The sequence below is a fragment of the Rosa rugosa genome, chromosome 6 (assembly GCF_958449725.1).
Source record: "Rosa rugosa chromosome 6, drRosRugo1.1, whole genome shotgun sequence".
NCBI classification, from domain to species: Eukaryota; Viridiplantae; Streptophyta; class Magnoliopsida; order Rosales; family Rosaceae; genus Rosa; species Rosa rugosa.
In genome coordinates, this window is record NC_084825.1 from 45,757,855 (window position 1) to 45,779,435 (window position 21,581).

The 21,581-nt window shown below is 38.1% G+C and overlaps 4 protein-coding genes and 1 pseudogene across 13 annotated transcripts; 4 read left to right on the top strand and 1 right to left on the bottom strand.

Moving 5' to 3' along the window:
* The first annotated feature begins 666 nt into the window (after positions 1-666).
* Positions 667-4,410, top strand: LOC133718395 (receptor-like cytoplasmic kinase 176). Of its 8 annotated transcripts, none has more exons than XM_062145231.1 (9): positions 667-758; positions 948-997; positions 1,279-1,544; positions 1,850-1,904; positions 2,380-2,636; positions 2,947-3,082; positions 3,205-3,347; positions 3,440-3,563; positions 3,686-4,410. In XM_062145231.1, exons 3-9 carry the CDS (start codon positions 1,290-1,292, stop codon positions 4,117-4,119), a joined length of 1,404 nt encoding a protein of 467 aa, XP_062001215.1. In that variant the 5' UTR covers positions 667-758; positions 948-997; positions 1,279-1,289; the 3' UTR covers positions 4,120-4,410. The 8 variants fall into 8 exon arrangements, with proteins under 8 accessions (XP_062001215.1, XP_062001216.1, XP_062001214.1 ...); XM_062145232.1 differs by having other exon boundaries at positions 701-758; positions 1,289-1,544; XM_062145230.1 differs by lacking the exon at positions 667-758 and having other exon boundaries at positions 772-997; positions 1,271-1,544.
* A 393-nt stretch (positions 4,411-4,803) lies between these two features.
* LOC133718018 (receptor-like cytoplasmic kinase 176) lies at positions 4,804-9,659 on the top strand. 3 transcript variants are annotated; one of them, XM_062144802.1, is made up of 11 exons: positions 4,804-4,957; positions 5,097-5,190; positions 5,414-5,464; positions 5,658-5,876; positions 6,343-6,581; positions 6,886-7,021; positions 7,206-7,357; positions 7,449-7,572; positions 7,988-8,426; positions 9,278-9,328; positions 9,517-9,659. In XM_062144802.1, the coding sequence occupies exons 4-11, from the start codon at positions 5,669-5,671 to the stop codon at positions 9,602-9,604; spliced, it is 1,437 nt and encodes a 478-aa protein (XP_062000786.1). In that variant the 5' UTR covers positions 4,804-4,957; positions 5,097-5,190; positions 5,414-5,464; positions 5,658-5,668; the 3' UTR covers positions 9,605-9,659. The 3 variants fall into 3 exon arrangements, with proteins under 3 accessions (XP_062000786.1, XP_062000787.1, XP_062000788.1); XM_062144803.1 differs by lacking the exons at positions 4,804-4,957; positions 5,097-5,190 and having other exon boundaries at positions 5,287-5,464; positions 7,215-7,357; XM_062144804.1 differs by lacking the exons at positions 4,804-4,957; positions 5,097-5,190; positions 9,278-9,328; positions 9,517-9,659 and having other exon boundaries at positions 5,289-5,464; positions 7,988-8,567.
* On the top strand, positions 9,527-12,343 carry LOC133718023 (probable serine/threonine-protein kinase PBL10). Its single transcript, XM_062144809.1, has 6 exons — positions 9,527-9,666; positions 10,143-10,418; positions 10,725-10,860; positions 10,985-11,127; positions 11,223-11,346; positions 11,738-12,343. The coding sequence occupies exons 1-6, from the start codon at positions 9,622-9,624 to the stop codon at positions 12,169-12,171; spliced, it is 1,158 nt and encodes a 385-aa protein (XP_062000793.1). The 5' UTR covers positions 9,527-9,621; the 3' UTR covers positions 12,172-12,343.
* A 414-nt stretch (positions 12,344-12,757) lies between these two features.
* On the bottom strand, positions 12,758-14,921 carry LOC133718025 (trafficking protein particle complex II-specific subunit 130 homolog). The gene is made up of 3 exons (XM_062144811.1): positions 14,466-14,921; positions 13,390-13,571; positions 12,758-13,242 (listed from the first exon to the last, which is right to left on the bottom strand). The coding sequence occupies exons 1-3, from the start codon at positions 14,556-14,558 to the stop codon at positions 13,128-13,130; spliced, it is 390 nt and encodes a 129-aa protein (XP_062000795.1). The 5' UTR covers positions 14,559-14,921; the 3' UTR covers positions 12,758-13,127.
* Positions 14,922-15,369: 448 nt separating this feature from the next.
* On the top strand, positions 15,370-18,878 carry LOC133718022 (G-type lectin S-receptor-like serine/threonine-protein kinase SD2-5; annotated as a pseudogene).
* The last annotated feature ends 2,703 nt before the right edge of the window (positions 18,879-21,581 follow it).

Consider the following 21,581-nt stretch of genomic DNA (forward strand, 5'->3'; position numbering starts at 1 on the left):
TCGTTTGTGGAATATTGAATGACCCTTTTATCCTTCTGTTAACGTCTGTTGAAGCCGTATGGAGTATGGTACTCCTGGCGTAGCCAAGAATCGTGCTAGCTCTTAGTCCTTCTTTTGTCCCCCTAATTGGACTCACGGAATTCCGAGTTATTTTATTAAAAAAAAAAAAATCACATTTCCCACCCAAATAAAAAATGAGAAGACAAATACATCCTAGCCCGGTTTGGAGTCTTGGACTATATGGGCTTGACAAAGCACGGGCTTAGGCCCATAATAGTCGAATTTATTTACCTTTTCAGCTTCTCTCTACTCTCTCTCTCTCTCTTCTTTCTTCCGCTTCATCATCTTCACTTCATATTCCATGCCAAAACCAAGCCTCAAAATCAAGACCATGACAACCGCCTCAACGACAGCGCGTGTTCTCTGTGCCTCTCGCGCGTGCATTTCGTATGCGCGCACTGGCAGCCAACTCCATTATCACTTCAATCAGTTCGCCGTCGAAACTCTGCTTTTGTTTACTTGAAACTTTGAAAGTATGTGATAACTTCAAAAATATATTCGAAAAATGTAGGTGTAGCAGTCAAACGTAATATTCTTATCATCTGTCACGTACTTTTCAAAAATTCATTCTCTCTTTAACTGAGTGTATAGCTTTGACTATTAGATTTTAGTCATGGTTATGAAGCGTGTCAGTTTGGTCAAACTTTCATTACTCTTTCTCTCATGTGTCTCTCTCTTTCTCAATCTCTGGTTTATTGGTAAACTTCATTCTCATATCTTCTAAAATTTCTTCTATTTTTATCAGCCTTTTACTCCATTTAGTTGTTTAAAGTTGCAGTTAGACATGGCATTTGCTGATTTTGTTCTGTTTGTTTTTATCTTGTTATATCATCCCATATTTGATTTACAGATGAACTAATTGATGAATTCATTTTCTTCATTTCCAGCTATACTTGATGAACTGAATCAGCGTTTGTGATCAGAGGCGGTCAACTCGGTAATTTTCTTGCTTTTTTGGTGCATATACAATGGTCATTTCGATAGAGATATCAGGTCAAATTTGATGGCTTAATTCTTTTCATGATTGAATCTAGTGCATGGTTTTGAACTAGACAAATCTTTAGTTTGGTATGCGGAGACTTTATTATTGTTATGGTTAAAAGTTTTATGGATTTCATGGCAAGTTTATGAGCTATCATAGTGCTCTTGCATTCTAGGTGCTAGTTTACTTGATCTTCTAATGGTTTGATTTCAATTGCTAACCGTATAGTTTCTTAGGGATTGATAGTATGAGTGGTGGGATTCGTACAAGCGTGAAGGGGTACCTTATTGCCAAACGCCTGGCTTTCACTGGGGAAATTGATACAGTGCAAGAGGTGAATGACACCATCAATAGCAATTTGACTGGGCCACAAGCTTCTGATGATTCCATAGATAAGAGAGCACAAGATCATCCGGGGACGAGTCGTGCTTCAACTTCATATGGGCTCAGTATAGGTGACGACGGCATTCTTCACTTGTCAATGTTGAGCAATGCTGCAAAGGTACCTAAATCAAAGTGGCACATGTGTTTATGCAGTTCATATGGATGTTTTAATGTCCCAGCCATAGACATATGGTAGTATATAAGTGAATGAGTATAAGGGAGGAAAGCAAAACTCAGTAACAATTCTAATGGTTGCGTTCATTTAACTAATCTATTACAAAGAAGCCGAGAGTAGTATTGTTCTCAAATTCTTTCTTAAAGAACTTGTCAGGTTTTTATTTACGTGTTTATGTCTGTCTTTAACTGGACAACATTGCATTTTAATCTTTTGCCTGCACTTACACTATGGAAATCGAACTGCAGAGCATGGATTCAAATTGGAATAGAATCTGTAGAGCTGTGAGTCTGCCCCATGATGGTACGTTTTTGATTCATGCTTCTTTCTGTCTTATCATGTTAAAAGTTCGTACAAGAGGGTATATGAACAATTACTAGTTATCCTGCTTCATGAAGAAAACAAAAGAAATAGAGGACTAAAATTTGCAATCCAATGATAGAAGTTTTTTGACTCCGAGTCTAGGGGAAAAAGAACAAAGAAAACCAAAACACTATTACTCAATTGATCTCACTCTTTCTAACCTAATTAATTAGTTTAAAACTGTTTATTCTTGCAATTCACAAAACTGATCGAAGTGTTACTTCATATACTTTTGAAGTATGAACAACAGGAAACAGTCTTCCTGCAGTGCGATGTTAGAATTTTTCTATTTGTACACCTTTTTTTTCAAATAGTTAAACGTCACTCTGTGAGTTTCTAATTCCATTTTAGAAATTACCTATTAATTTAAGTTATATAGCATTTTTGTTACCTGACTGAGATTGTATTCAAATAGCAAAGGGGTCATCTGCAGCAGTGTCTTCTTGTCCTCGGACAGAAGGGGAGATTTTGCTAAGGAGATTCTTCTTGAATGAACTTAAAATGGCGACCTGGAACTTCCATCCTGATAATATGGTGGGCGAAGGTGGTTTTGGTTCTGTTTTCAAGGGGTGGGTTGATGACTCATCAACAGCTGCCAACCCTGGTAAGGGCATGTTGATTGCTGTGAAGAGGATTAACAAAGAAGGTTTCTTGGGTCACGAGCAATGGTTGGTGAGTTTCACTTGTATCGATCATTTGCTTTACATGCACTTTCACAATGTGTTGTTGATTTGTTTTTCAGTATCCTAAACGTGGCCTTTGTGGATATTAGTTGACAATGGTTCACATATGAGAATCTAATTTATGTTCAATTCCTAAAAGAAGAGATAAAATGGTGATTTACCAGCTGTCAAAGAGGACTTTGTTCAAATTCGTGAAACAATCTTAATGGATCTTGCACCTTAATGGATTCTACAGATAACTGATGTTACATGTAATATTATCAGAAATTATCAACTCAGTTGTATCCCTTGAACTGTAGGCTGAAATTTACTACCTAGGAAGGCTGCGTCATCCAAATCTTGTGACATTGTTGGGTTATTGCTTTGAGGATGATCATCGGCTTCTGGTGTTTGAATTTATGTCTCGTGGCGGCTTGGATAATCATCTATTTGGAAGTGAGTCATGAACTATATATGTTCACTTTGACATGTGACCCTTTCAATGAAGCAATTTAGTATAGAGACTCAAATGTTTCAATTTAAAATATAGTTTTGCGACTAATATGTTGTTTGAACAGGGGATTCTTGCCTTCAACCACTTTCATGGATCCTGCGTATGAAGATTTCCCTTGAGGCTGCTAATGTTCTAGCATTTCTTCACAATGGTGAGGAAACAGTAATCCATCGGGACATTACAAGTTCTAATATCCTGCTGGATTCGGTAAGTGAAGCATTTAATTGTTCAATCTTATGGCTTCAAGAAGACTTACTGGTAGACTTGCTCACACTTCATACTTTCATTCAAAATAACAGACTTACAATGCCAAACTCGCCGACTTTGGTTTGGCAAAGGATGGACCCGCAGGTGATAAAAGCCATGTCACGACAGCAGTGATGGGGACACATGGGTATGCTGCTCCTGAGTATATTGCTACAGGTGTCTTTAGTTTACAGTCTTTTTTTTTTTGGTGATAAACCATGTAAACTGCTACTTACTTTGTTTACCAGTAAGAATAACAAGTTATTATGCCTTCTTTCTGATAATTGTTTATGTTGAAGGTCATTTAACTGCCAAATGTGATGTATATGGGTTTGGAGTTGTGATGCTCGAAATGCTGTCTGGAAGACGAAGTCTGGACCAAAGCCTGCCAACTGGGCAACACAATTTAGTCGAATGGGCCAAACCTTACCTCGCCAGCAAACGCGGAGTTCACAAAGTTTTTGATCCCCGTTTGAAAGGCCAGTACTCTGTGGCTGGAGCTCTTAAAGCAGCTAATCTTGCAAAACAATGCTTATCAGAAGAACCTGAGTTTAGGCCAAACATGACTGAGGTGGTAAAAGCATTGGAGCAGCTTCAGGAACCTGAAGACATGAAGGGTTTGAAGATTCCTCAAAATGAGCCTTGCCAGAGTCCTCGTGCCAATTCAAGCAATCGCAGGAGAAGCACAAGTTGGATCAGCTTCATGCCATCTGCTTCCCGCAGCTATACATAAGATAGTAATGCAGGAAGCCTTCCCAGAGTACTCCTTGTGCCTTCCTCTCTGTTTGTTGGCCACTTGGTTGCTCTATAGTTGAAGCTTCTTGAACTTATGTGTTGGTGATACTCTGTATTGTATATGAGAAGTAAGTAATTTTTCTTCTTCTCTATTTAAATCAAGGAGAGAGTTAATAGGTGTGTAAGGGTTTTGGGTAGGGAGAGTTGTTCATAACTCTAGTTATATGTTTCTCCAAATTGATCATAGTGGAATATCTTGCCGGTTCCGAAAGTGGACGTAGCTTAATCATATCGATTGAGTGAACCATTATAAATTTTGTTGTTCTTCGTGGTTTGTTTATACTTTATAGGTTGCTTTATTTAGCATTGTTTGCTACTTAAAGAGTTCATATATATCAATACATTATTTGTTACACTTCTGCACATCTGATTTTTGTTTTAGAACAAGCAAGATATGGAGTTCCAGCCAATACGAAGAGATTCGAATACATTATACCAACAAAACCTATTGTATTTGGCTATATTAATGCTGCATTCTTTCTTTCCTTTTTGACACAATTCAGAGTAGCAGAGTTTGTAATAGTGTTGAGAGTGATTTGGACTTGACTCACAACAATGTGCTTGAGCGATCTTGGGCCTAGGCCCATCACAGTCTAACATTACAAATCCACAAGCTGGAGAAAAGCCCATACCATTACAAATCCCATAACAGTCGAACATTCGTCTTCCGCCTCTTCTTCGTTCTTCATTTGGAATTAACGACGCTTATTCATGGCAGCCAACACCGTTATGACTCCAACCACCGGCTTCTACAGTTGGCCGCCGACTTTAGTCAGGTAAAGCAATCATCTTTAGCTGCTCTGCTTTTGTGGTTGAAAAGTATATGTGTAGCTACCAATTGCTGTCTATTGGGGGGACTCGTGTCTCTTCATCTTCTACTCTCTCAGTTTTTTACTACAGAATTGTTGTTATCAGACGTCACATATTCTGGAGAATTTTCAACGAACTGAGTAACTGCGTGAACAGAGCTTTGACTATGTAGTTATAATGTACAAAGCGTGCTAATTTGGTAATAGTCTCTATCGCTCTCTCTCTCTCTCAATTATTGGTAGACTTCATAATCAGTGCTCTTGTTCATATATTATTTAGTTATAATCAGCCTTTTTTTTTTTTTTTTTTAGGAGAACTGAGATTTGCTAAATTCATTCAAGATTCTTTTTTATTTGTTATTTCATCTCATGTTGGATGAAAAGTTCCATGATTGATGAATTTGCTGTTTTCTTCATTTCCAGCTTAATTACTTCAAGAACTGAATCAGCTCTCTTGATCAAAAGCGGTCCTTGGTAATTTTCTTGCTGTTTAGTTGGATGGAAAGATAGGTCAGATGTTGCGTGATTCAATTTAGGTTCCTGGCTTTCAAATAGATGAGTCTTGAGCTTCATACTTTTCACTTTTTTCTTTCTTTCTTGGTTAACAGTTTTTATATCAATTATTACAACCTTATGAATTAAAATTGTTCACTGTATAATTTCTCAGGGAGAGGTGCTATGAGTGGTGGGATTCGTACAAGCGTGAAGGGGTTCCTTAATGCAAAACGCCTGGCTTTGTCTGCAGAAATAGATACGGTGCATGAGACGAATGAGACCATCACTCGCAATTTCAGTGCACTCCAAGCTGCTGCTGATTCTGTGGATGAGAAGAAAGCACAAGAGAAGAGCATTGCTTCAATTTCATATGGCCTCAGTATCTATGATGGTAGCTTTCCACTGTTCAGCTCTGCTCCAAAGCTTTGTTTAGGCATTGTTTTTTTATTTTTTTTTTTATATATTTTTTTAATATGTATAACCAATTTAAGTGTTAGTTAAACTGCTTTTGCTCTTACAGATTTTCCTGTCATGTGACTCATGTCTAGGATTGAATTCTAATAGCAAGGTTGTCATCTGTCACAGTGCCTTCAACTTCTTTTTCTTACAAATCTTTTGAACTCCATGTGTTAGTTAAACTGCTTTTGCTCTTACAGATTTTCCTGTCATGTGACTCATGTCTAGGATTGAATTCTAATAGCAAGGTTGTCATCTGTCACAGTGCCTTCAACTTCTTTTTCTTACAAATCTTTTGAACTCCATTTGTTAGTTAAACTCCTTTTGCTCTTACAGATTTTCTTGTCATGAGACTCATGTCTAGGATTGAATTCTAATAGCAAAGTTGCAATCTGTCACAGTGCCTTCAATTCCTCGGACACAGAATGAGATCTTGCCAAGAAGATTCTTCTATAATGAACTGAAAACAGCGACCTGGAACTTTCATCCTCATAATAAGCTCGGTGAAGGTAGTTTTGGTCCTGTTTTTAAGGGGTGGGTTGATGACAATACATCAACAGCTGCCAAGCCTGGTACTGGCATGGTAATTGCTGTGAAGACAATTAAGCGAGGAGGTTTACAGGGTAACAAGGAATGGTTGGTAAGTGTAACTCATACTTTGTCTGCTTACATACACTTTCAAAGTTTCAATCTGTCTTGCTGATTTATTTTTGAATTGGTATCCTGAACCTAGCCTCTGTTCAAATCAGTTGAGTACGGCTCACATTTGAGAATCTAATACACATTGATGTTCAATTCCTGAAAGAGGAGATTAAAATGGTTAATTACCAGTTTTCCAAGAGGACATTGTTTGGTTTCATGAAACAACATTAATGGATCTTGGTACATAAGCAATTACATATGTAATGTCTTCAGCGAAATTTACTAGTGCCCTTGAACTATAGACAGAAATTTACTACCTAGGAAGGCTGCATCATCCAAATGTTTTGAAATTGTTGGGTTATTGCTTCGAGGATGACCACCGGCTTCTGGTTTATGAATTTATGGCTAAAGGAAGCTTGGAGTTTCATCTATTTAAATGTGAGTTATGAACTCTTTTTTTTTTGGTGAATTATGAACTATATTTAGCCATTTGACCTTTTAAATTAAACAATACCCTGTTGATCACCTTTTGAACAGGTGATTTGAATAGAGGCTATATTCATCTGTTCACAAGGTGATCAAATATTTCTATTTGTAACATAACTTTGGTACTTAAATGTAGTTGAAATAGGGTTTTCTTACCTTGAACCACTTTCGTGGATCCTGCGTATGAAGATTGCCCTTGGTGCTGCCAAGTCTCTAGCATTTATTCATAATAGTGAGGGAAAAGTGATCCATCGGGACTTCAAAAGTTCGAATATCCTACTGGATTCAGTAAGTGAAACATTCATTAGTGAATCTTATGGCTTCTAGAAGAATGCTGGTAAACTTGCTCATACTTCATATTTTTCATTCAAAATGACAGAACTACAATGCCAAACTCGCTGATTTTGGTTTTGCTAAGGACGGACCAGCAGGTGATAGTAGCCATGTCTCGACAAGGGTGATGGGGACATATGGATATGCAGCTCCAGAGTATGTTGCTACAGGTGAATTAATTTTACAGGATTTTTTTCTTTACTTTTCCACATAAACAAGCAAGAGATCCTGGCAAAGGAAGAATATGTGTTTATTGAATACCACTTTTTATCTATTTCTAGCAGAAGAATTTTATCTTTCATCATAATGTTCATCTATCATTCTTCAGTTTAATCCAATTTGGCCTCTTAATACAATAAGCTAAATTCTCTAGTATGTCTCTCAAACCTGCTATTTGGATACGTTATGTACAAGTAAGCCCCCTTCCAATATTTTGAACCAACCCTCTAAGAACCTATAAACTTCCCAACTATTTGCTTAACCATGTAAAATGCTGTTTGATTTCTTTACCAGAAAGTCACAAATCATTATGCTCCCTTTTGATAATTCTTTCATTTTCATTTTCATTTTTTCTGTGTGTTGAAGGTCATTTAACCAGCAAAAATGATGTGTATGGTTTCGGAGTTGTTATGCTCGAATTGTTGACAGGAAAACCAGTTCTTGACACTAGCCGGCCAACCAGGGAACAAGATCTAGTTGAATGGGCCAAACCATACCTTGCCAGCAAACGCGGAGTTCTTAAAATTTTTGATGCTCGTATTAAAGGCCAGTATTCTGTGGCTGCAGCTCGTAAAGCGGCTAACCTTGCAAATCAATGCTTGTCAGCAGAACCCGAGTTGAGGCCAAACATGAATGAGGTGGTAAAAGAATTAGAGCAGCTTCAGGAATCAGATGACATTGAGGGCGCAGGAATCTCTCATAACGAGCCTTGCCAATCTCCTTATTCCAATTCAAGCAGTGTCAAATCAAGCGGGAGAAGTTGGATCAGCTTCAGGTCATCTGCTTCTCGCAGCTACATAAGATAGTACGTCGTTTAGTTCTCAGGAATTATTCTTGTTTCGATCATGCTGTACTAAAAAGAGTTCCAGCCATTTTGAGGATATTACATTATTCAAAACAAAACTTATTGTATTTGGCTTTATATAGTGCTGCATTTTTGTTCTTCTTTCTTTTCTGCCACAATTTAACCAACATATCTCACAATCTGTTATGGGCTTGAGAGAATTGGGGCCTAGGCCCATAAAGTCCAACATTACAATTCCACATGTCGACGTTGCAGCCATTTGAAGAGGCGCCAAAACCAATCATCATGATTCATGACGATGATGACAGCCAAAATATCGACGCTAATTCGGCGCGTGTTGCAGCCAACACCATTATCACTCCAACCATGAACCTTTCCACCACTCCCGTCGTACAAACCGGAACTTGCAGCAGTTCGCCGCCGGCTATAGTTAGGTAAAAGAAACTAACTTTAGTTACTCTGCTTTTGTCTGCTCAAATTTGAAATATGTATGTGTGCCTCCAATCAAATTTGATCATATCTTTATCACAACCAGTCCATTGAGACACCCAGTTTTTCAGTACACCCAATTTTTTTTTTTTTTTTTTTTTGTGTTCAGAATTGGTTGCGACTCTATGCTAGCTTTGTCAGACGTAATTGTCATTTTTTTAATCAAAGCGTCGATCTTGATTTGGTCAAAATGGGTGTGCTCTTTCTCCTCTGCTTTACAAGAGCTCTTGCCTCTCTTTGGTTGACGTCTGAAACAACGCTTCTGAGCTTGCTTATATATCATATAAATAAATCTCTAGTCTTTAATCCTTTACTTTACAAAGTTCCCTAGCTGATGTATTGGCTGTTTTCTTCATTTCCAGCTTACTGAATCAGCTCCAGTGCTCTCAGTTGCGATCAGAAGCAGTAACTTGGTAATTGTCTTTCCTTTTTTGGTACATATACCCTGGTTATTTAGATTCAAACATCAGGTCAAATTTAAGGAATTAATTCATACTTGGATGGTTTTGGGGTTGATGAGTCTATTTTTTACTGATACTAATTACATGAGCTTCAATCTGATGGGTTGGTTTCAATTGTTAACCATGTAATAATATCTTAGGGACTGTTACTATGAGTGGTGGGATTCGAACAAGCGTGAAGGGGTACCTTATTGCGAAACGTCTCAGTCTGACTGGGGAGATAGCTGATACAGTGCATGAGATGAATGAGATCATCAATACAAATTTCACTGCACTCCAAGCTCACAATGGTACGTTGCGATTCATACTGTTTTATGTGTTGTTATGTTTCAATCTTTGTCCTACGGAGATATCCAAACCTTTTTGAATTACAGCCTCTATCTATCTTTTCTTCTTTTCCATACTTACAATCTATAAAAAGGGAACTTCAATTTGGAATGCAATGATATACTTTATGCGATTCTGAGTCTCTGATAAACAAATTCTATTGGCTCAACGGATCTTTATGTTTCTTACCTACTGGACTCGTTAGTTTGTTAGTCCTTGCAAGTCAATTAATATCAAAATGATAGAACTTTTACTTATTATGTATGAAGTATGAAACAGCAGGAAACAAACATAATCTTCCTGCATTGATTTATTGCAAATTTTCTTAATTAAACTCCTTTTGTTGTTTAATTGAAGGTTCAATCTGTAAGTTGCTACATTTCCATTTTAGGTGTTGCCCACTATTACAAGGTTTAAAGAATTTTCTTTACATGTCTAGGATGGAATTCTAATAGCAAAGTTGTCATCTGTCGCAGTGCCTTCAACTCCTCAGACAGAGGGTGAAATCTTGTTAAAAAGATTTCTCTTCAATGAACTGAAAATAGCAACCTGGAACTTTCATCCTGATAATATGGTGGGTGTAGGTGGTTTTGGTTATGTTTTTAAGGGGTGGGTTGATGGCAATTCATCAACAGCTGCCAAGGCTGGTAGTGGCATGTTAATTGCTGTGAAGACGATTGACCAAGAAGGTTTCCAGGGTCAAGAGGAATGGTTGGTGAGTTTTACTTGTATCCTTGATCTGCTTACCTGCACCTTCACAATATCTTATTAATTTATTTTTGGTATCTTGAACCTAGCGGTTGTTTCATATTAGTTACGTATGGCACAAATTGGAGAATCTAATACGCATTGGCGTCCAATGCTAAAGAGGAGATTGAAATGTTTAATTACAGCTGTCAAAAAGGACATTGTTAACAATCTTAATGGATCTCGGTCCCTAATAGTTGTTATAGATAAAATGATTTTACTTGTAATGTTTTTCACAGAAATTATTCACTCCGTAGTGTCTCTTGAACTATAGACAGAAATTTACTATCTAGGAAGGTTGCGACATCCAAATCTTGTGAAGTTGTTGGGTTATTGCTTTGAGGACAACCACCGGCTTCTGGTTTATGAATTTATGCCTCATGGAAGCTTGGAGATTCATCTATATGGAAGTGAATTCTGAACTATATTCATTCTTTAGCAATTTGACCTTTTAGCTGAAGCAATATCCTTAACAAGGAGATCAAACATTTCTATACGAAATATAGGATCTGGACTGAAATGTTTTTGCAACAGGGGATTCTTACCTTGAACCACTTTCATGGACCCTGCGTACGAAGATTGCCCTTGGTGTTGCCAAGGTTCTTGCATTTCTTCATGGTACTGAGGGAAAAGTGATCCATCGGGATGTTAAAACTTCTAATATCCTGCTTGATTCAGTAAGTGAATCATTTAACTGTTGAAACTTATTGCTTTTAGAAAATTTCTGGTAAACTCACTGAGGCTTCATTATTTTCTCATTCAAACTAATTAGACCTACAATGCCAAACTCTCTGATTTTGGTTTGGCAAAGGATGTACCAGCTGGTGATGAAAGCCATGTCTTAACAAGGGTGGTGGGGACACATGGGTATGGAGCTCCTGAGTATATTTCTACAGGTTCTTTTTTTTTTTTTTTTTTTAATCCTTTGCTTTTATCCCAGACCTGGCTGTTTACCATATTCTTGTTCCTGACATCATGTGAATTTTTATGCTATAATTTTTATTCCTGAAATTGGAATAGCATTCTAACTTCACTTGCAATGTCTAGGTGATAAAATATGTTCTGGAACAAAAAAAAAAATCATATATTTCCTAGTCATTTTTGTTCCATTTTTCTTTTTCAAGACATTGTATACAGTTTATATTCAAGTAAAAACAAATTATAGTAATTTCCTACTACATGCAAACTGCTACTGACTTGGTTTACTAGAAAGTAGAAACAAATTATTATGCCTGCTTCCTTCTGATTATTGTTTAATTTTTTTATATTTTCTTTTATATGTTGAAGGTCATTTATCCTGCAAGAGTGATGTATATGGTTTTGGAGTTGTTATGCTTGAAATGTTGTCTGGAAGACGAGTTCTGGATAATAACCGTCCACCCAGGGAACACAATTTAGTTGAATGGGCCAAACCTTATCTTGCCAGCAAAAGCAGAGCTCTCAAAATTTTTGATGCTCGTATTGAAGGCCAGTACTCTGTGGCAGGAGCTCTTAAAGCAGCTAACCTTGCAAATCGATGCATATCAGCAGAACCCGAGTTTAGGCCAAACATGAATGAGGTGGTCACAGCATTAGAGCAGCTTCAGGAATCTGGTGACATGGAGGGTTCGGGAATCTCCCAAAATGAGCCTTGCCAAACTCCTTGTGCCAATTCAAGCAATCGCAGGAGAAGCACAAGCTGGATCAGCTTCAGGCCATGTGCTTCCTGCAGCTATACATAAGAATATAGGATGTTCATGCATGCTTTATCATTAATTTCATTGATTTAAAGGAAAATGGGATTCAGGGGGAGGGAAAAAAACTGTAAACAAGGGAGATATATCATTCTTCAAAACTGTATGTTGTAATATGTACTGAGACAGTTGATTACTATAGAGATGTTGTGTTACTTGAGCCTGAAGAACAAAAAATATGGAGTTTCAGACAATTCTAATTAAAACTAATCAGAAGAATTGTGACGCAAATTAGTCATCAGATGTCACATATTGAAGACTTAAGGCTTAGTTTGGGATTGCTGTGCTGTGAGGGGAAGCACTTCCGAACTTGCTGTGAGAGGAAACACTTCCGAACTTGCTGTGAGAGGAAGCAGCTGAGGTGTTTGGTAAACTGTTTTTAAAAGTGCTGTGAGAACGAAAAGCAATTTCTAGGTGTTTGGTAAGTTACAAGACAAAAGTGCTTTGGCTGAGTATAATTACCAAAATGGTCATACATGCTAAGATATGTTACTAAAATACATAATTTTATTTTTTTGATTATTTAACCATACCAATTAAAAAAATTTCTCATGTATTATTCTTGTACCCTTGCTTGGATCAAATAAAAGATTTACTTTAAACTCTTCAATATGCATATTATGTTTTACTATTACACAAAAATAAGTCTAGAATATTTGGATTAATTTCCCGACCATAGTTCAACGGGAACCATTACACAAAATATATTAAAGTCACTTGAAATTTGCAACTAAATGCTAAGTAGATGCATTCATTAGACTTTGTGCAATTGCATTTCTTAACACCTCCATTTCTTGTCTTCCCGGACCATCTCCATCATGTTCATTATCCTCCATTTCTTCACTAGTCTCTTCACTTGAGTAATTTCCACTTTCATCAAAATCAATATCTCGTTGAACATATCAAGTTCTTTGGGTAGCTTTTTGGTACAATTGATTTAGATTTTAGATAGAAAACTCATGTGGTTTATCCAATGTATTTCTGATGCACTCCATTATCTTGGATTCCAAGTCTTCCCAAAAGGTTTCTTCAGCACTATATAGGTCGAATTTGCAGCACCTGAGGAAGCCACATGTTTTTTTCTTATAAGATACTTATATATAAGGTGCAATTAAATTTTAGCAAGCTATCATACACAGTGATCATTCATATGTGCAAATTTCTCAATATTACTAAATCCACTAATTATACAAACAGTTAGCTCACCTCTCTCTCTTCTTGGAGCTAAAATCAACTTCAAGTTTGGCATAAACTTTATTTGACAATTTGGTGGCTTGATCATTGTTTGGATGTGCCTTGGATACAAAAACAATAAACCATTCCCGTTCATCATTTTGGACAATTAGTTTTAGCCGTGGTTTGAGAATGGTCTTGAACTCATCAAGATCCTACAAAATTAAAAAAGAAACAAAAGTTATTGAACTAGTAGACTAGCAACAACACATTTAAACAGAAAAAACGGAGACAATTTCCAGCCACAAATGAAATACAAGTATATCAGATCTACAGGAGATAATAGCCATAAAACAGAGCATTAGTTCTAGCTCAAGCTGACTGCAGTACATTTTGAGCAAAAATACTCAGTTAAATAGATATAACAGAGATCAATTGTTTCTCATATGCACTAACTAGCAAATTCAAACATGGGACAAGTCCTTTTCCATCTGGTCCAGATAGGAACATGAACATCATCCAATCACACACAGATAATACGCACACAAGGCAATTCCTTAGCTTCAAGGACATAAGATTAGCAAGGACATAAGATTAGCACAAACACACTTAGCTATTCGTTTCTGTTAGTTGAATTCAACACCACACTAACAGCACGGCTACATTATTAGCAGCTATTTGTTTCATGCATATGTAACATTACAAGCATTGTTGACAATGTATGACCAGAAATAACTTGATCTAGCTTGTCACTAAACAAAGAACGATCACCGCATTTGTTCTTCAGCTAAATTAAGCATCACATGCATGATAGTACACTCTAAACATTTTTATATGTTCCGAAACTCCAAGCACAAAAATTGTGCATACTTGCAGTAGAACTACCAATTCTTTTCGAAATACAATAAAGCAAACTTTAATCATGCTCAGAGAATCTGCAGTTTTGCTTCTACAATCAAATTGCCCGAAATGAGGGCTCATAATTACTCAAATCTCAATTTCGAACCTAAAAGTGAGAGAGGTTACTAACAATCACGAAGATCAGAAGCTCCATGGTTCGCGAAAATTCAAATGAAGCTCAAATAGGAATATGAAATGGTGAGATTTACCAGCAATATCGAGATGATCGAGTGAATTCTTGATGGTCTGGAATTGAGCGAGATAGTTGGCCATGTTGGAGCTCGATCTATACCAACAACCATGTGCAAATTTTCATGATCACCATACAGAGAATGAGATGGAGATCTATATCTATGTATGTATTAGGGTTTAGAGAGAGAAGAGAGAGCTTGAGTGTGAGAGTGGTTGGTTGCTCTCACTCTGCTTACGCGATCCAGTAATGTATTGTCAAGCTCAGATACCTTACTCCTTTTTGTGCAGTTATGGAGGAATAAGAGAAATTGGGTTCCGTTTGATTCTATCTGCAGAGAAGAAGCATGACCCAGAAGACTCAAAGTCTGCGCAGAGGATGGAGGCGAGGCCGGCGAAAATCCACGAATTGAAAGAAGAGGAAGGAGGAGATGTGGAAATTATCAGACGGCAAAGAGAGATGTCTGCCTTGCGATGGAGAAAAGATAGGTTTTACCGGGTTCGATGTAATTTTCAGAAAAGGAGGAGGACAGAATTGGCAGTTAGAATGATTTCATTAAACTGTTTACTGTTGGAGCTCCGTGTTTTCCCAAAGCAATTCTTAAAAGCTACAAATTGTGGCTTCCCAATTTTGGCTTTACAGAGAAGCCATTTCAACCAAAAGCAGCTTTCAAAGATTTTACCAAACACCATGCTCTTGGCCCAAAAGCAGAAGCAGCCCCAAAAGCACCCTGGGAAGCAATGCCAAACTAAGCCTTGGTCTTGCTTGTACAGCTATCCCAGGCTCCCAGCTTTAACATGACATTTCTTTGGTCAAAGTCTTCACCTCTTTGTCCTTTGCTCACCAGCTCTCTCTTTTGTGGCTCTATAGTTTACTTCTTGTGAGTTGTGAATATCCTACATTCCTAATCATCCTTTGTGAGACTTCTTTCCACTCATCAGACTTTTACTCCCTTTACGTTTAATTTATTATATCATCTCATCCTTGATTTAATCTCCCTAACTGCAGAATTCTTTGTTGTCTTCATTTCCAGGTTACTTGAAGAATTGGAGCTTCAGCATTAAGTTGTTTACTCAGATCAGAAGTAGTAACTTGGTATATTCTCTTCTCGTGATACATATTCCCCGGTAATTTAGATGGTAACACTGGTCAAATTTAATGGGTTTATGGGGGGTATGATTGAATTGAGTGCATAGTTTTTGAAGTAGATGAGTCATGAGATTTAGTTGGTTAACAGCTCTATGTAGCCTTTATTACAATCTTCTAATACTGTTTATTGCCTACTGGGTACTGTCATTACTTCAATTTTCGATGGATTTGGTTTGGTGGTTAATGATATTGTTTCTTAGCTAAGACTATGAATGGGGGGATTCGCACAAGCGTGAAGGGATACCTTAATGCTCAACGAGCCAGTTTGGCAGTAGATCCAGTGCATGAAAATGTGACCATCAACAGAAATGTCACCACCGCCCAAGATCCAGTTGAGGAGGCGACAATGGATTCAACTAAATATGGGCTCATTATCTGTGATGGTAACATTCCTTGCTTCCCAGTTTTGAGCTCTACTGCAAAGGTACTCAAATCAAATCAGTTTTATCCATTTACATGTATGTCTATGCCATGTTCCAGCTATCCTTGATTTTGTAGTAGATTAATGACAAGAGAGCACGCAAGCCAAAACAGATTGAAAGTCAGTGACAGTGAATGAGTCTGCTGAATGGTTCTTGTATATCAGCTAATAGATACTGTGTAAACAATCGGAGAACATAACAATATCAGTAAATCTATTGTCAGATAGGTTTATTAGATAGGAACAGTTAATAAACAACGTGGTTGATGCTTAATTAAGAACCAATTGGTTCTCTTTGTAGTCAAATTCAATCATATACTGAATTCTAGCTCCAAAATAAATTGTGTACGAGGATAGGATCCCTTGTGCTATTACCAAAATTTGGAGCTGTAAGAAAACTTCACATAATGGACAGCTTCCTCAAACATTGTGCTAATATTGAACTACAATTCCAGACAATTAGTTAATTAGTTTCAGGTCTTTCAATGCAACGTACTTGCCAAAATTGGCTGTTATACGTACGAGTGCATCCTGTCTACCTTTGTTCCATCTGGGAGGTTCTGCAGAACTCTCAGCGTCTCTCTCTTCTTCTTTTTTCCTGCTTCTTTTCTGCAAGATAAAAGGATACAAAATTTAGTTGATTTTGCACATCTATTAGGCAAGAAATCTGTCCACAAGGTCAACTCAAAAGGTTATACCCTTTCATAGCTTTGGAGGAGAATACAAAGAAGTTTCTTTTGGAAGTGTGTTTACATCTGCATCCTGTAGTATACTTCATAAAGAGACTTCCTATAATATTCCAACTTGGCAATTGTTTCGATCACTGAGGTGTTGTTCTCCAATTTTTAGTTAAATAGCTTTCAGTATATCACTTGTATATGCAAGTCTTGAAATTTGCAGCAGAACTTTAATCTTCTCGTAATTAATTGTGTTCATGGACCTGCAGAACTTGGCTTCACATGGAACTAGAAGCGCTGAGAGTCCGCCTCACCAAGGTACTTTGGCAGTTCATCCAATATTTTCTGTTGCATTATGTTCAAAGTTCGTAGATGCTGAAGTTGCTTCTTTCTCCGTTGATACAGATATATGTGGGGATATCAAAATTGTACGAGCTTTTTTAAACCACAGCCGTTTAGATAAATTATTGACCCTAATTTGGATTTTCATTAAAAGTCGGTCTTCATTGCACCCTTTAATTGTAACTACCACTACACCATAGAGGGTATATCAACTTGCTTGGTTATTCTCCTCCATGTAAAGAACCAAAAATAGCAGTACAACAGTGTTACTATAATAAGTAGCACAATTATTGAGTGATGGAGGCAGTGGGGGCAGCGGAAGCAAGAATCACTTCCCTTATATTGTGAATTTGTGATCATTGCTGTTTCGACAATAGTTGTTATCTGTGGCCTACTCTTTGCAGGACACCAACACTACCAGAGGAAGAGAAATGCACCAAAATCTCCTGACGATACTTCAGAAGATAATAATATATCTCTTGGAAAAGCTAATTGGGATGCCAATCCGTTACAGTTACAAGGATCTTAAAACTGCAACTAACAACTTCTCAAATAAGCTTGGGCTAGGAGGTTTTGGCTCAGTTTACTTAGGGGTTCTCCCAGATGGAACTCGACTTGCTGTGAAGAAGTTGGAAGCCAATAAATGTCAGGGAAAGAAAGATTTTCAAGCTGAAGTTAGCATCAGTGGTAGTATCCATCATCTGCACTTGGTCAGGTTCCGGGGCTTCTGTGCAAAAGGAAGCTATCGACTTCTTGCCTACGAGTACATGGCAAATGGATCCCTGGACAAATGGATTTTCAGGAAAAAAAAAATGAAGAGTTCGTATGGGATTGGGAGACAAGATTCAACATAGCAGTGGGTATTGCCAAAGGACTAGCTTATCTCCATGAAGATTGTGATTTGAAGATTATTCACTGTGACATAAAACCAGCAAATGTGCTCCTTGACGACAATTACCATGCCAAAATCTCAGATTTTGGTCTGGCAAAGCTGGTGACCAGGGAGCAGAGCCATCTCCTCCCAACAGCAGCGCGAGGAACTATGGGATACATTGCCCCAGAGTGGTTCTATAAAAATCTGGGTGATGTTTCGGAGAGAAGTGACGTGTACAGCTATGGAATGCTGCTGCTGCTGGAGATCATTAGCGGAAGAAAGAACTTGGACGCATATCAATCCATCTCTGATGAAATTTATTTTCCATCGTATGCCTCCAAAATGTTGGAAGAAGGGAAACTCAAGGACATCTTCGACTCCAAGATGAGGATAGATGACGTTGACGAGAGGGTTTCTACTGCGGTTATGGTTGTGGTGTATACAGATAGACATGACTTTGAGGCCACCAATGACCAAGGTTGTCCAAATGCTTGAAGGCATCTGCTCTGTTCCTCAGCCTCCAACTTCCTCGATTATCTTCAAACCGATGAGCGAAGGGGGGACTTCCTTGGGTCCATCGGACTGCAACAGCGATGCCTAATTAACTTTCTGCAGTGCGCCTTTCCTGGTCAAAATAACATTTGTTGAATATGGGAGAGGCAGTTGGTTCTCGAGGCATTCATGGATGACTAAGCTTGGTGTGTATACAACGTACATCTTCCTCTCCCATATATCTTGTGTCTATTTCTTTGATTACTTAAAATTTTGTAACATGTAGCCACTACTATTTAAGCTCAATCATTCTGCTTGTTCTGTAAGCCAGCCTCTAAACCTGCGGCTTCGCACGGAGAGACAACGCAGAGAAGAGGGTTTTAGTTTTACCCTCTCAGAATCATCCTTCCACGCTGTTTAGCCTGAGAAATTAGGCATAATGAATTAAAGATTTCATAGCATGTGGATTGAGCGGTCTTGTGGTCATGATTGCAGATTACAAAGCAAAGTGCAAGAGTGTGTAACCTGCTGAATGCTAACTTATATGTTAGCTATGTCTTCATATCATGAGAGGTGTTTAAATACTGTCATACTGAAGTAGTGGGGAATTTTTAATGGATCGATGATTCTAAATAACTAACTGTGACCCAAGTTTAGTATCCAACTATTGGCTGCTCAACGAGGTAATTGGCGTGAATCAATCTTTCTATATGATATATTACTGACTGACTGTAATTACTTACTTACGCCTTAGTATTACAACAAAGATCTTAAAACCTAAAATTTTATGACTCAGTATGAAAAATATCCACCGTAATGAGTAATACTGCTACAATCAATCACTTCAAGAATGCTCGTGATATTTCAGTTTATGAGACTAGCATTAGGCAATATTACTTAGGGTAGGCCTAAAACTATGTAAAGAGTTATTGATTACAAGCATTTTTATGCATGTAATTATATCTAAAACACTATAAATAAGTTAATTCTCAAGTTAATAATTATGTAATTAATATATTTTTATTTATTATGTAGGAAATAAGTGGAATTGCGGAAATCAAGTGAAAATGTTGCAAAATTGTGCAAATTTGAGTTTTCGACAAAAGGACGAAATTGGAGATTTGTTAATTGCTTAATTAAGCCTAATGGGTTAATTAAGCCTTTGAGCTGCAGCATTTGGGGTAATTAAACCATCAATTAATGGTTTGATTAATCAATTAAACTATTAATGAGTTAATCATTCTACCTCTACCAATTTGGTTTTGCCACGTGTCCTCCTCGACATCATTTCCTTTCATTGTTTCATTCAGGATGAAATCACCTGTCCCCATTATTCTATCCCTATTATGTTCCCTCAACATGATTGGTCTACAGAGATTTAAAAAATATTTTCTTAATCTTTTGTTCCATTTTTTAATCTCTGTAAACCAATCATATTGAGGGGACAGAATTAGGACACAGGAATCTGGAACAGGTGATTTCATCCCATTTCGTTGTGGCATTGTCTCCTAGCCAACGAGAATTACTATCACGTGCTCCTTATCCTTCATTCACATGCCATCCTTATCTCGTTTTTCTTTGTGACCACAAGAGAGACGAGACCCAATTCCCCCGTATATACCCTAAGCCGCAACCCACTAGAGGAGGATTCTGACCCTACGAACAGTAGCCGCACACCACCACACTTCCATCTTTCCCATTCTCTCGTCCACCACCCACACAACCTCACTCTTCCCATCTTCATTTTTAATTTCATCTTTTTGGATTGGACACTCAAAGCTTCAAAGGGAATCATCATCAAGAGCACACATCTTAGTTGGGTAGTTGGGTGAAGAAATTGTTTGGTTCATACTAGCCCATAGCTAGGAGCGACCAATCTAACTCTCCCCACTCTTTCTTATTTTCTAGTTCATAATTTTTGTATACTTCTGTTGATGAATTCTTGTATGAGTAATGAGTAGTTCAAATTAGGAGTTAGGATTGTGAAGCCCTAACTCATCTTGTATAAGTGTTGATGCTTTAATTTTAATAAAGGACTAATTTCAGTTTACCCCCCTGAGGTTTGGGGGTAACTTCATGTTAGTCCATGTGCTCTCAATTTAATCAGAAACACCCCTGAGCTTTCCAATTTCAATCAGCCGTGACCAATTGCTCAGGCTCCGTCCAAATTGGACATTAACTCTGATACTTTAGGGGCTAAAATGGTCATTTCATGAAGAAAAAAAATGAAAAAAAAAAAATACTCACACACGCAACCTCCCCCTCTGTTCCTCTCTCTCTCTCTCAGCTCTTCTTCTTCATCTTCTTCTTCTTTTTCATAGTAGTAACATAGAAACCAAAGACCCATCTCTGATTTCCTCTCAATTTTCACATTCCTCACCCAAAAATAAAATCTTTGGAATCACCCATTTCACAATGTTCATTGGAATCGTGACCCGGTTCAAGGAAGCTGACCAATCGACTATGGTGGCACACCGGCCTTGGTCAGAATTCGCCGACCCGACCGCCCTCAGCCTCCCTTCAAGCCTTTCCGACGCCTCGACCCGAGTCTTCTAGAACTTGACCCATTTCCGGTCCAACTACGCCATGGTCCTCTTGGTCGTGCTCTTCCTCAGCCTCATCTACCACCCTGTCTCCATCATTGTCTTCTTGATCGTCTTCGCCGCCTGGGCCTTCTTCACCTTCTCCCACGACGAAGAGCTTGTGGTGTTTGGGTTTCTGATTGAGGACCGGCTTGTGATGGCCGTGTCAAATTCTCCTCCGATGCTCCTCGGAATGCAACTCGATCGAGCGGAAGACGTCGCCATTGGGGGAATCGCCGACAGAATCAGGCAGAATTGGCTGAGAAAGTCGTCGGTTTCGCTTGTGATAAGAAACAGTTTGCCAAGCTTAAGCGTCACCATTTTGGACTGGCGCGGTGCTGCTCATCTTCTTTACATATTTGTCTGCCTCCACCTCGTCTTCCTCTCTCAGAATCAATTCGATCAGTGCTGAATTCTCGTCCATGCTTCTTCTTCTTCTTCACTCACTGAACGATTGGTTTTGATATGCTTCATGTTCGGGTTCTGTTTTGGGTTTTGCAGAAATCGCCAAAGAAAACTCAAAGCTTCAAGTCGTCGATTCTCCTTCTTCGTTCAATGCATGGATGATCTAAGGCCACAGGGTTGTCAGCGCTGAGGA